Below are 12654 nucleotides of genomic sequence, written 5' to 3'. Positions count from 1 at the left end.
TGGGGAGTAGGAGACTGCATCCTTGACCTTGGCCGGACCCTAAGCATGGTGCTTAGCCCACCCCCAGCCCCACAAAGTCCCCTTGGCTGATTTCTTGGCAACACGGGCTGCTCACTGACATTTTCAGCAGAAACTTCATCAATAAACCAAAAGCCGCTGGGCACGCAGAGAGAAGAAGGCCGGTCCTGGAGTACAGGTGGGTGCCCTAGCAGCCTTGCAGAAGGGGAGAGGAGCCAGTCTGAGCTTGGGCACTGCCCGCAGACTTCCTGAATGGGCTGCATGCGAGGTTCTGCCATGAGTACTGGGGCACTGGAATCTCACAGCCTGGATCGAGCCTTTGCCATCTTTGACATCATGGCAGATGTGCAAATCAGTGTTTGTTCTTTGTCCTTGCAGGTCCCACCCCCACCAGCTAGCATACAATGAGCAAGACCCTCCTCTCACTCTCTGGCTGCTTCTGGACCTGCACTCCTACCCCTACCATGACCTCGGTGCCGTGTCCTACCTAGTTCATCTCACTCAGTGGTGCTTATTCCTGTTTTCCTATTATTCCTAGCACTTTCCCTATTTTTCTTGTTGTAAAGGAGGGCTTATTTCTCTGACAGTGTTACTAAACCTAAAAGGTTTGGCCAGGTACTATCAGCAACCTGTATTTCCCAAGCATGGAGAAGGGGCAGCCGCCCCCCACCCCCTAGCAGTTGCCTGGCCACCCTGCTGGTCCTGTTGGCCCTCAGGCCCAGGCATGCTGCATATTCACATGGAAGATGAAGCAGAAGCTCCCGTCAAATCCTCCGGAGCGTGCTAGACACACACACACACACACACACACACACACACACACACCAGTTGTTATGAGGCGGGCAGTGGCAGGCACTTGAATGGGGGCAGCAAAGAGTTCATTCTTCTGAGGCCCTCCCCAGACCATGCAGCTAAGAGGGCTCCCGCGCCCTGGGCTTCCAGGGTCGGCTGCGGGAGAGGGAGACGAATGCAGGAAGGGGCCCGGCCATCGGAGCTGCTCATCAGCTTTCTCCCTGGTGGTGGCAAGCTGCTACGCGCAGGCTGTGAGTGCCTGGCAGACCCGGGTAGCGCATGGCCCATTGGCTCAAGAGAGCTACACCTTTGCCTCCCTTTGCTTCACCTGCAGCAGCTAATACTGATGAGGGCAAAGGGCGTTTCTAGGTTCACCAGAGGATTGATTTTTTTGGGGTAAGATTTTAAAATTGTACCTGTTTATCTTCAAGGCTGAGAGATAGCCAGAGCTCCTATTCTCCAGTTCGCTGACCAGATGCCCTCCATGGCTGGATGGCAGAACTCCCTTCAGGTGTCCCATGAGGGCAGCAATGACCCAACCCCAAGTAAGTCATCGTCACTGCCTGGAAGCTGGAGTCAGGCAGTGAAGCCAAGCCCTCCGATATGGGATGTGGGCAACTTAACTGCGAAGGGCCAAGTGTTGGGATCCCTGAATTCAGGCTTGGCACCCCACGGACCCCCTCACCATCCCCATGACCCCATCCCTGACGCCATGGCGCAGAAAGGCTCTGCCCTTAGTGAAGGGGTCCTGCTGAGGTTGCTTGGCTGGAGGTGGCAGGGGCATGTTTGACCCGGCTCACGCTTACAGATGGCCTCTGGTCAGTCAGCCATGGATTCAGCTCCCATGGTCACCACCTTCCCTCTTGGTGGGAGCTCAGCCTGCAGTCCGGGGGCAGGCAGGCAGGCAGGCAGGGGCCTCCCTGTCCCTGAAGACAAAGCCTGTTTTTCTACTTCTATGCGCTCTTAGCCCCCTTCTCAGCGTACCAGTGCACTGTTTAGGGCTAGAGGGGGCTGGGCAGGCCCAGCTGCTGTCGCCGCTGGCTGCCCCTCCTCACCTCCAGCAGTACATGTGGTTCTGGGAGCCTTCTTTCTTGTTGGCAGTTCTCTGTTCCCCCACAGGCCCTTACCACACCATGTGCTGTGGGAATGCAGACCCGCAGCCCGGAGCCCCTGTTTTTATCAGTTTGTCTCTGCGCTGGTCCCACAGGCCTGAAACAAGTTTACTAGTCAATAGTGCTAATGATGAGTGAGATGAAGTCAAGCTGACCTCGGGGAAGTAATTTTCTGCAAATACTACCCATTCTGGCGCATCTGCTATTGATTACTCCAAGCTTCCTGCGGACGTGGGCAGGAGAGCAGGCAGGACACACTCTTTCATCCTGGCGGGGGTCCTTCCTCCCCGCCCTGGGCTGCTGAGGCTTTGGCTCAAGTCCCCACCCAGGACTCGAGGCCCCGCTGTGGAGGTACAGGACCTCACCCCGCACCGAGCACCTGGGGCTATGGAGAGTAGAAGGGATATTACTCTGGCTTCATATCCGCCATTCTATAGGCAAGCGCTGGAAGAGATGGGAGTAGCCCTTGTAGGCCCAGCAGCTCTTGTGATCTGGAATGATAAGGCACTGGTTGCAGCACACAGGAGGCCTAGTGACCGTAGGATTAGGAAGCAGCCATGAAAATGTCACTGGCCTGACATGCACTTGAAAAGATGATGTTAGATTTGCTGACCACCAGGGAAGGAACACATCAGCTGCATATAGAAAATAATGTAGATGGCTTTTAATCTATTGAACCACGGTCGTGGGCTTCCCTTCCCCATGTAGCAGAAAGACAGGCGTGATGCAGGGAGCTACAGAGGAAAGAAAAGCCAGGGAGAACTGTGCAAGGGAGTGTGGGTCGCTTCAGCCCTTATTTGGTGGGGAATATTGGCTGGTGTCTGTTATTGGTGCAGCAGTTATCCTATTGTCTGAGGGATACACCAGAATTCCACCGTCCTTTCTGGGCTGTAGCCTCAGACTGGGCTCCAAGCAGGCTCTGCCCGCCTCTGATCACTGTGGCAACCATCAGATAACACATGCAGTGAATTATAACTGTTTAGAAGTATAGAAGCTCATGAAGGGGCAGGCATTGTGGTGCCGTGGGTTAAGCCATTGCTTACGATACCCACGTCCCACGTTGGAGAGCCTGGTTTGAGTTCTGGTTCCTCTGCTTCCTGCTAATGTGCACCTGGGAGGTAGCAATGATGGCTCAAGTGATTAGGTTACTGCCACCCACTTGACACCTGGATTGGGTTTTTGACTCCCAGCTTTGGCCTCTGGTGATTACAAGCACTTAGAGATTGAACTAGCCAGTGGATCTCTATGTCTCTCTCTCTGTCTCTCTACTTAAATAAAAACCAGCCTCAAAAGAATGGTTTGAAGGGCCAGTGTTGTGATGCAGTGGTTTACGCTGCCATCTATGATGCCAGCATTTCATGTGAATGTCAGATCCTGGTTGCCCCCTTCCAATCCAGCTCCTTGCTAATATGCCTGGGAAGGTAGCAGAAGATGGTCTAACTCTTTGGACACTTATACCCAAATGGGAAACCATGATGGAGTTCTAGGCTCCAGGCTTTGGCCTGGCCGTTTTAGACCTTTGGGGAATGAATGAGTAGAAAGACAATTTATCTCTATGTCTCTGTAACTGTCTTTCAGAAAAAATAAGCCTGTATAAAGTTTTTAAGTTGAGTAGGCCATGTAACAACACATCAGCAGTGTAAACTTTCTGGTGCTGGGATGCGGTTTTGTTTTCGCAACAGGTGGTCAACTAGTGCTAAGGGGCGGGTGTCCTGTCACCATGCTGGTCTGCAGAGGCCTGGCTCTCACCAGCAAACGTGCATGTCAAGTGACTCAGGCTAGGGAATGGCTTCCAAGTATAGCTGTGGTAGCAGAGTTGATGAAGTTGCACGGATGGTATCTGTGTGCCCAGCCCAGGATGGTCTCCAGCCAGAAGGAACTTATGGTCTAGTTGGCCACTTGTCCATCCACTCAGCCAGCCAACCAGCTAGTTAACCATCTTGGGGTAGTTAACCATCTTGGGGCCCCTCAGAGCACCGAGCTGGGCACTGCACGTACAGGAGTGGACACCCCTGTTCCCAAGCTGCAGACCATGGTGCAGGAGGCAAGTGATGTGAGAGTTTCAAGAGTGACCCAGGGAAGTGACCACAGAGGTGGCCTTTGGTCTAGGATCCCAGGAAGTGTGACCTGAGGGGTGGGGATGAGGGCGTGGACCATGGTACTGCCCAAGCATGCCAGAGGCTGGAGGCCCAACTTGGTAACCACTGTGCTGTAGCTGTGCCAAGGTGCTGATCAGTCACGTCCTCCTATCCACCCTCCGCTGTCTCCCTTTCGAGGCAGGCTGCTGGCAACATAAATGATCTTTTTGAAGCTTCATCCAGAAACTCCCAGCTGGTTTCTTGGGCTGTTCTTTGCAAGCTTGCTTGCTCTAGTTTATTAATTCTTCCAGCTTTGACATGGTCTGATGGCTCCATTGCTCCTGCTGCTAAGCTGTCCAAGTGACTTCAACAGGCAAGTCAGGGGGAACAGATACACCTAATCCCTGCTCAGCGCACCCACAAAGGCTGTCACCAGCCTTGCACCGGTGGCTCAGAGGATGCCGCACCTCCCAGGCATGGAAAGAGCAAGCTGAGGTGTTCACTCCCTGGCTGCTGGCTGCTCACAGCTGGTCTTCGTGCTGTGCACAGCAAACTTGCAGCAAGGGGGACTCCCTGGAGGGAGGCGGGGGGAATGAGTCTGGAGTGAGCAGGGGCCAAGGCCAACCTCTCTTCAGCCCTGCCCCTCTGGAGAAACTGAGGCAGAACCAGGTGTGGCAGCAGATGGGGGTGGGTGGCTGGAGTGTTTGAGCAGCCCTGGGGCTCCAGCTCTGATTTGGAGGAAGTCATGACAGTTGCGGTTACAACATCCTCAGTCCAGGGTGGGACCCTTACGGAGGTACTCTGCAAAACCTATAGGTCGTGATTGCCTTCTGGGGCTGCTGGCCAGCACCAGGAGACTGGGTCTGGCTGTGGCTGTGCCTCTCTGTGATGCAGGAGGAAGCACGGGTTTTGGGATCTGCGACTGTTCTGTCCTCACCACCTACTGGCTTGGCTAGAACCCGAGACTCAGTTTCCCAATCTGTACAGTGGGTCCTTATAAGAAAACAGCCAGCACAGGCCTTAGGGCTGGGACCTCTGCACTCTTACTTTCTCTTACCATGGAGGTTGACAGTCCAGAATAGGACTTTCCTTTTGAAAAGCTCAACGCCATGGCATCCAGGCATCCTTCCTGGCAGAGGGGCTGGCTTCTGCCTGTGCTGCTCTGCAGCTGCCAATCCCAGCAAGATCAAGATTCCCAGGAACCTGTCCTTTTATTCCCTATTCACTTGCTTAAAAGTCCTTCCTCCTGCCCACCAGGAAGGACTAGTTAGGCACTGTGTGATTACTGAATGAGCTCTCAGGAGCAGATGGAAGGAGGCAGAGATTTGCTGGTCCAAGTCCCTCTTGAAACAGCCTTCTTGTCTCTGCTTCAGAGTCCCTTGGGCTTAACTGGGATATTGGACTCTCCCATCTGCTCCTCTGGATCCTCCTCTCCTCACTCCTGTCCAGGGGCTCCTGAGTGTCCGACAGCTAGAAGGCGGTGACCAGCGCCAATGATTGCCCAGTCGCCTTGTCCCACAGAGCCCCGCCCACCCATAGCAGCTGAGAGGCCAGGCTGCCCTGGGGTGCATGAGCTACTGCTCCCAACCTGTGTGTGCAGCTCAGCATCAGCACTGCCATCTAGTGGTGGGGACACAGGGGTGGGAGGAGTTACTTCCTCTGTGCTGGGGTATTTGCAGGGACTTCCCAGCTCTGGCTGTCTTTCACCCTTAACCTGGACAACCCATGGCCAGCAACCCACAAGCATGAACATGGCAAGGACCTTTCTGGAGAGGTCAAACCTGGGGCTTCCAATTTTCCCTGCCTGGGGTGAGGAGCTCCCTGAGTTACAGCCCCTTGGGAAGAACTGCAAGACTCCACACTGCCATGTTGCCATGTAACCTGACAGCCTGGCCAACTCGGGGTTAAGGGGCCCAGACTAGTCCTGGCAGACCTGGGGTGCAGCTTGGCTGATACAGACTCCAGGCTAGTGACAGGGAGCAAGGACCGACACTGTTGGATGCAGGTGCTGCTCGTTCCTCATGCTACCCTTGCGCTGTGGGCTGTGTGCAAGGGCTCAGGTTCAAAGAGCCTGCCTAAGGCAACATAGTCAGCTGCTGAACAGCCAGCCTTCACCTCCAGATCCCAGAACTCAGGCAACCAAAACCAGCACTGATCACTGCCCCACAGATCACACAGAAGGGGAGGGCCTGGGGGCGTCTGTTTAAGGAAGGTGATGGCCTTGCATTTACTCACAAAAACAGAATGTTACATTCACCAGTGACAGTCACAACAAAGTTTTATTATAATGAGAGGCAAGACAACCAACCAACACCTTTTACTGGAGTGTGGCCCTGAACAGCACATTCACAGGGTTTTTATAAGGACAGTGCACAATAGCTTGAAAAGGGGCAATCTACAATAGCCTGCAAGGTGAAGGGGTAAATGCCATACATTCCCTACCTATCTCGGCTGGACAGCTATACCTGGCTCTTCTCCGGTTCAGCAATTAAAGTAGCCACTTACTTAATTACTTAGAGCCACATGTGAGATAACCAGATTTGGACCTTGATTCATGGGAATTGGAGTCTGTCAGTGCTAAAAGTCACATAAGCCTTTTGGCCTGGAAGTTCATAGAGTTTCTTAGCAAAGCAAGCAGAAGTTACAAAAGTGAAAAGTATTGCAGTTAGCAATGAGCCATGTTTACTCCATTTTGTTTTCAACCCCACAACGGTATTTTCTGGGCTGTCTCAGAAGCGCTGTGAACAAAAAGAGACAGTTTTGTCCTATGCTGTGATGTGGAGCAGAACAATGAGGCATGGAAGGTTCTGGAAGCAATTTGAGACCATTTTGCAGATAGCTTTTTCTATATGAGCAGGTCAACAAGGAAGTGCTTGCTAAGGGGACCTTATAGGACGTGGAGCACCTGTGTCCCCTCCCCCACAGGTGGCTGTGAAGCTGTTGGAGGTGCTACTTCTGGGTGTCCTGGGGGATACTGTGTGCCATAGGGGCAAGACAGCTGCTCCCTTAGGTCCCAGGAAGATCATTTTCTGTCTCTGTTAATAAAGAGACCTCTCAGAGGTTCTCCCATCTGGGGTGTGGGTGTGTGGAGGTGTATCCCAAACTGGAGGACTGGGACTGGGCATTCAAGCAGTCTGGCTTGGTAGCCTCGCTCCAGCACTTCCTGCCCCTGGGTCCACGCGCAACTTCCTCCAGCTCTCTGCACTCCATTTTTCCTCTCCTAGAAGATGGAGATAATAATAGCACTCAGACGGCCATTATGAGGCTCTTATGCACCAACATCAACAAAATTGACCCAAACTCCTGCAAGCTCCCCCTCAGTCATGAATCTCTCTGGCTGACAGCCTTGAGGAAAAGAGTCCCTGGGAGCTGTCCCTCCCCACCCTCACCCCTCACCTCTCCACTCCCACACACACACCCCTGCCGCATGCTGAGTCACCTGCAGGCTCAGGTTTGACGCTTTTCAGGTACCTCCTCCCTGCCTACTTCCACCTCTGGGTAATTTGAAGTGTGTTATGAGCCAAGAGGCAATAGTCCTGGGCCCTAGCTCTGCTTCCAGCTGTGTGTCCTGAGATGGGTCCTGGCCATGCCTCATCAGTAAAGTGGGCTAGAGGAGGATTAACCATGGCAGTACTGGCTAAATTTGAGTGTGCATATATCCATGAAGAATTGTGCTGCGCTGGTGGCTTCCCTTTCTCCTTGCCCCAAGTTGTGCGTCCCAATTCCCCAGCCTGGAGGGGAGGAGAGTGCTCATGGACTGTGTCTGTGGATTCCTTGTAGGTGGTAAGGAGCACAGCGCAGCCCCCTCCACTCGCTTGGGGCCCCAGGTAGACACAAGCAGGTCCAGGCAGCCTCTTGGAAAAGCCCTTCAGGGGACAGTGGTTCTGGAGGGCAATGGGAGGACAGGTACACATGTGCTGGCAGAGTGGAGACGGTTAGTGTGGTGGGTGCCTGGAAGGATGCACAAGACCATGATCCAAGGCAGATAGAGTGGGGATGGGCGTACACGGGCCTTGTGTGTGTGAAAAGCTGTCCTCCCTGGGCCCTATTGCCCTTGCTGCTGAAAACAGCCAGCACCTCTTGGGGGAAAATGGCTGATTCCGAGGGCTGGAATTCCAGGGGAAGGCTGAAGATGCATCCTGCCATAAGGTGAGGAAGCACATCCCAGAACGCTGGGGGCAGCCACAAAATGGGAGCAGACTAATGAGGCTCCTGTTGGCCAAATCCAGCTTGAGGACCAAGAGAATCAGTCATGAACTGTAAATCACTGGAAATTTAACTGTCTGTTAATGGGTGATGGACACAGAGGAGAGAATGCTTGGTCCCCAGGAGCGTACTGCAGGTCTGAAGGCATTCTTTGGTGCCATTTCTAGTAGCTGTGATGGAGGTCAGGTTAGGCAGGCATCATCAGTGGACGCTAAATCTAGGGGCAGTGGGTGCAAAGCATGGTTGTTTGCATGCGTTTAGAATGTCTTCCCACGTGAGTACACAGAGGAGGAATCAGGGAACACATTGACTAAGTGGCAGAACAGCACTGGATTAGATGTTGTGTGCCTCCTAAGGTACATGGCACCTGTGCTGGTCTCACAATGAGAAAGCCCCAAACCAACACAAAATGAGTGACTTGGATTTCCCAGCATGGGATGCCAATGTGCAGGGGAGTAATCGGCCAGCAGGCCAGGGGAGCCTGGGGCTGCAGCTTGTTCATGTGCTAAGTCTTATGTCTGTGGCCCACACAACACAGCCTCATCCTCTCAAATGCACAGAAGACTAGCGCTTGAATTCACAGCATCCTGACTTTGTGACAAGGAGACATTGCTGATGATGAAAGTTGAGTAGATGACACTATGAAACTTGCTTTCCAGATGTTACCCTTCAGGCTGGGGAAAGCACAGCTGCAGCAGGTGATAAGCAAGTTTGGATTTCAGCAGGCATTCAGTCCCTAGGAGAGAATCCAAGTGACTGTCACCTGGAACTCCCCACAGAGCTGTTATGGGGCTGCCATCCAGGAAGGATGTATGATCAAGAGCCCTGGTAAAAGCAGATTTTTGCTGCTTCGCCTCGAGCCAAGATCATTATGCTTACAGTTATTTTGTTTGAGAAACAGAGACCTTCATCTGCTGGCTCATTCCCCAAATGCCTGCAACAACCAGGGCAGAGCTAGCGGGGAGCAAGGAGACCCAAATGAAACTCCTGGCTTCAGCCCACCCCATCACCTGGTAACCTGCAGGCCACCTTGTTTCCCTGTTTACCTGACTCTTTTGGGCAGTGAGCCTGCTTGGTCTTCTGGCATCAACACAGCGTTCTCCAGGTTCACAATTTCGACAGACTGCGTGTTCCCCCTTCATGGTGCACTTAAGCCTACAAACTGCTGTGCCCACACTGTGTGTGCACCTGTTTGAACTCCTTCCACCCCACCTCAGGGTGAACTTTGCTGGGTTGTGGGAAGCCCCCTACGAGGTGCCGCCTCCCCCATCCTCGCCCTTCTAACCTGTGGGCTTCTCCCTGCAGATGTGCCCGTGGAGAAGCTGGCGGCCATGCTGGCCTTGCGCTGCATCAATCTACGCTTCAACCCGCTCAGCGCGGAGGTGCGCGTCATCGCCCCACCTCTCATCAAGTTTGACATGCTCATGTCTCCGGAAGGCGCCCGAGCTGCACCACCCTAGGCCGCCCGCCTTGGGCCCGCCCAGCAAGGGACAGGGGTCTCTGGCCTGCCCCGCTCTGGGGGATGAGTCCCGCGGGCGCACAGAGGCCAAGCTTCGGGGGACTGGGGGCGGGTGGGTGGCGCGGGCCCAGGGGAGCTAGCTTAGAGCAGTAGTGGGCCCTGGAGTGCCGCCAGGAGAGGGCAGCCAGAGGGCTGGAGCCTGGTCAGGGTTTTCATCTCTCATGGCTGCTGTGCAACAGGGAGCACCACTGCTGCCCTCTCTGCACTCTGTGGACTGGGAAGAGCTTGGTGGGGTGGAGCTGCTGCCTGCTTGGAGATGTAGGCAGTCCCGGAATGCGGTCACCTACAGGCCAGCACACTGAGCGCTTCTGGGGCCCCAAGGCCTTGAACAGAGAGCCAGGGGCTGCCCTGGGAGAGTGGATAACAACCTCTACTTATTGCTTCCCAGAGCAATTTTGGCCCATCCTCAGCCCATGGGAGGGGGGTCCTCAGACCCTCTGGAGCCTGCAAGTAAGAACAGTTGAGTAGGAATCGGGAAGCTGGGAGTTACAGGCAGCTCTGGTCTGCCTCCTGATAGAAGAATCTGTGCACTGGGAAGCTCTCTGTGTTCCACCACTGCCCTGAGTGTGAGCTGTTGCACACCAACGCCAGGGGACCCTGTCACTGTCCCTGAGCTGCAAGACAGGCAGCCCAGAGAAAGCATAGCCCTTTGCGCCTGTGGCTCCTATCTGTCCCACCACCTCCCTCTGGCTGGCTTGTCATGGCCTCCCTTTAGGCAGAAGTCACAGGAGGCCACCAATTTGTTGCCACACACTCCAGGAGCCCTGGTGACCTATCTAGTCCTTTCGAGGCCTGGGGTAATGGCTGGGCAGTTGAGTGAGCAGTCATGCCTGATTTACCTTCCAGGGATGTGGGGCTGAAACTGGGCCAGTCCCAGCTGAGCAGGATATCCCAGCCAGGCTCGCCAGAAGGGGGTCTTGGCATGCTTGCTTTCTGGAAACAACTCTACTTTGGAGAGCTTTGGTTTCTTAGGTATCTACCTCCTACCTTCTCTTCCGCAAAGCAGGATGCCTCACACCCCACCAGCCAGCACCCAAAGCCTGCATCCTGTGGACCACACTTCTTTACTGTTCCTGAGTTTGCCTGCTAAGTGCTCAGATCTCCAGCTGAAAACACCTCCAGGCCCTTGCCCTGACCTGGGGCACCTGCCTCTTGGGGAAGAGCTCACATCAGCTGACCAACCCTGAGTGCTCAGGATCCCAGGGGACAGCTGACTCACTCGTTTTGGATGCCAGGGCCTGGGTGGCTAGACCCTGGGAAAATGGTTGTCTGGAGGAGGTCAGGGTCACCAGGGCTGCCCTAGATGTTGGGGGGGGCGCAGTCTGGGTTCTGGACTGGGGTTCCTGCGAGAAGCGAGGAGTCACCCTTCTCTGGTTGGCCAAGCCTTTGCATGGCCAGAGTCTGGCACCAGCTGCAACAGCTGTGGCTCCTGGGAGCTTGTTAGAAACACAGGGTCTCGGGCCAGTCCTCCTGACTGGAAATCTGTATTTTACCAAGGTCCCCAAATGATTCCTACAAGCTCTTCATAGTTTGAGAAGCGAGAGCCTTGGGGACATCCTGGAGTGGAAGAGAAAGTTCTCTGGGTTCTCCCCAGCCTCCCTAAGAGGGAGGTGAGGATTGAACCTTCCTGACCCTCTAACACCCTGCCTTTAGGCCCTCTGCCCTCCCATCCCTCCCAAGCCAGGGTGCCTCCTGCCCCAGGGGTTTGCCCCAGACCCTTTGAAGGGACTGCCTCTAAAAGGAGTTTTCTATTTTGCTTGGAGGATTTGCCCTTGCCTGCAGGGGTGCTTGCGATGATGTCAGAAGAGCCACCAGGAATCAGAGCTCCGATCCTGAGTCCCTTAGCTTTTGCCCTGCAATAAAGACTATTGGTTTCACCTGCCTGTTTGGTGTTGGATTAATTCTCGCTGCACAGACACTGTGGCCACCCCTGTACAGAGGGGCTGCCCCTCAGGCTGAAAGCATGGGGAAGGGTCATCTGGGTGGGCAAAGCAGTTTTGAGTGTTGAAGGTAGTAGATGTGACAGCGACCCTGCTCTGATCATTGTACGTATCATTCATGAATTGAAATATCACACTGCACCATGAGTATGTCCAGACACCTCGGAAAATTCATGGCGAATGGGACTACAAGTTTACTTAGGTGCAAAAACATTTTGAGATCCAAGATTGGTTTTATTTATAATACTCATTTCCATGACCTTTTGGAAGACCTTGCCTGTGCATGGGTTTCAAAAATTTTTGCACACCAAAATCTTTTCATTGCATTTCGATGAATTTTTAAAGTACCTTGTACCATTATCGTGTGTTAATTAAAAATTTTAAAATGTGCCACTAAAAATTTGTTGAAGTGTATTTATTTGAGAGGGATCAATCTTCAGTCTATTAGTTCACTCCCCAAATGCCCACAATGCCAGGCTGTACTAGGCTGAAGCCAAGGAACCCAGAACTCCATCCAGGTCTCCCATGTGGGTCACAGGAACTCGGCCACGGGAGCCATACCTGCTGCCTCCCAGGATTGCAGGAGCTGGATCGGAAGCAGAGCAGAGGGACTCAGCAGGCACTCAGGTGCGGGACACCGCTGTCCCGAGCAGCTGCCAGACCCCTGGGCCACCACACCCACCCTTAAAAACACTTTCAAAAAAGGAAGCAATGTTGGGCGGCTTCCCAGAGTGTTCACTATGAAGACGAGCATCCCAGCAGGCGAAGGCTGTCCAAAATAGCCAAACAGGAGCCCAAAGAGGCCCAGCACCTGGGAGGGGATGCAGAGACCCTGGATCCCCACATGGCTCCCCTATCTGTGCCAGAAATCACTGGCCTCGTGGTTTGGCCCTCTGGGTCCCAAGTTCTTGAATTTGGCCTCTAGACAGACATGCAGACGTCCAGGCCCGCCCACGTCACAGAATCACAAGCCCTCCAGGTAGTGCTGA

General features: G+C 53.9%; 1 protein-coding gene across 1 annotated transcript in view; it reads left to right on the top strand.

Annotated features, from left to right (window-relative positions):
- Positions 1–12059, top strand: part of LRRC20 (leucine rich repeat containing 20) — a 65604-nt gene extending 53545 nt beyond the window's left edge. The window contains exon 5 of the mRNA XM_004583451.2: positions 9512–12059. Coding sequence (XP_004583508.2) covers positions 9512–9666 — 155 coding nt within the window. The 3' untranslated portion in view covers positions 9667–12059. The remainder of the gene's footprint in view (positions 1–9511) is intronic.
- The last annotated feature ends 595 nt before the right edge of the window (positions 12060–12654 follow it).

This window comes from Ochotona princeps, chromosome 13, assembly GCF_030435755.1.
Source record: "Ochotona princeps isolate mOchPri1 chromosome 13, mOchPri1.hap1, whole genome shotgun sequence".
NCBI classification, from domain to species: domain Eukaryota; kingdom Metazoa; phylum Chordata; class Mammalia; order Lagomorpha; family Ochotonidae; genus Ochotona; species Ochotona princeps.
This window is presented reverse-complemented; position numbering and strand designations above follow the sequence as displayed.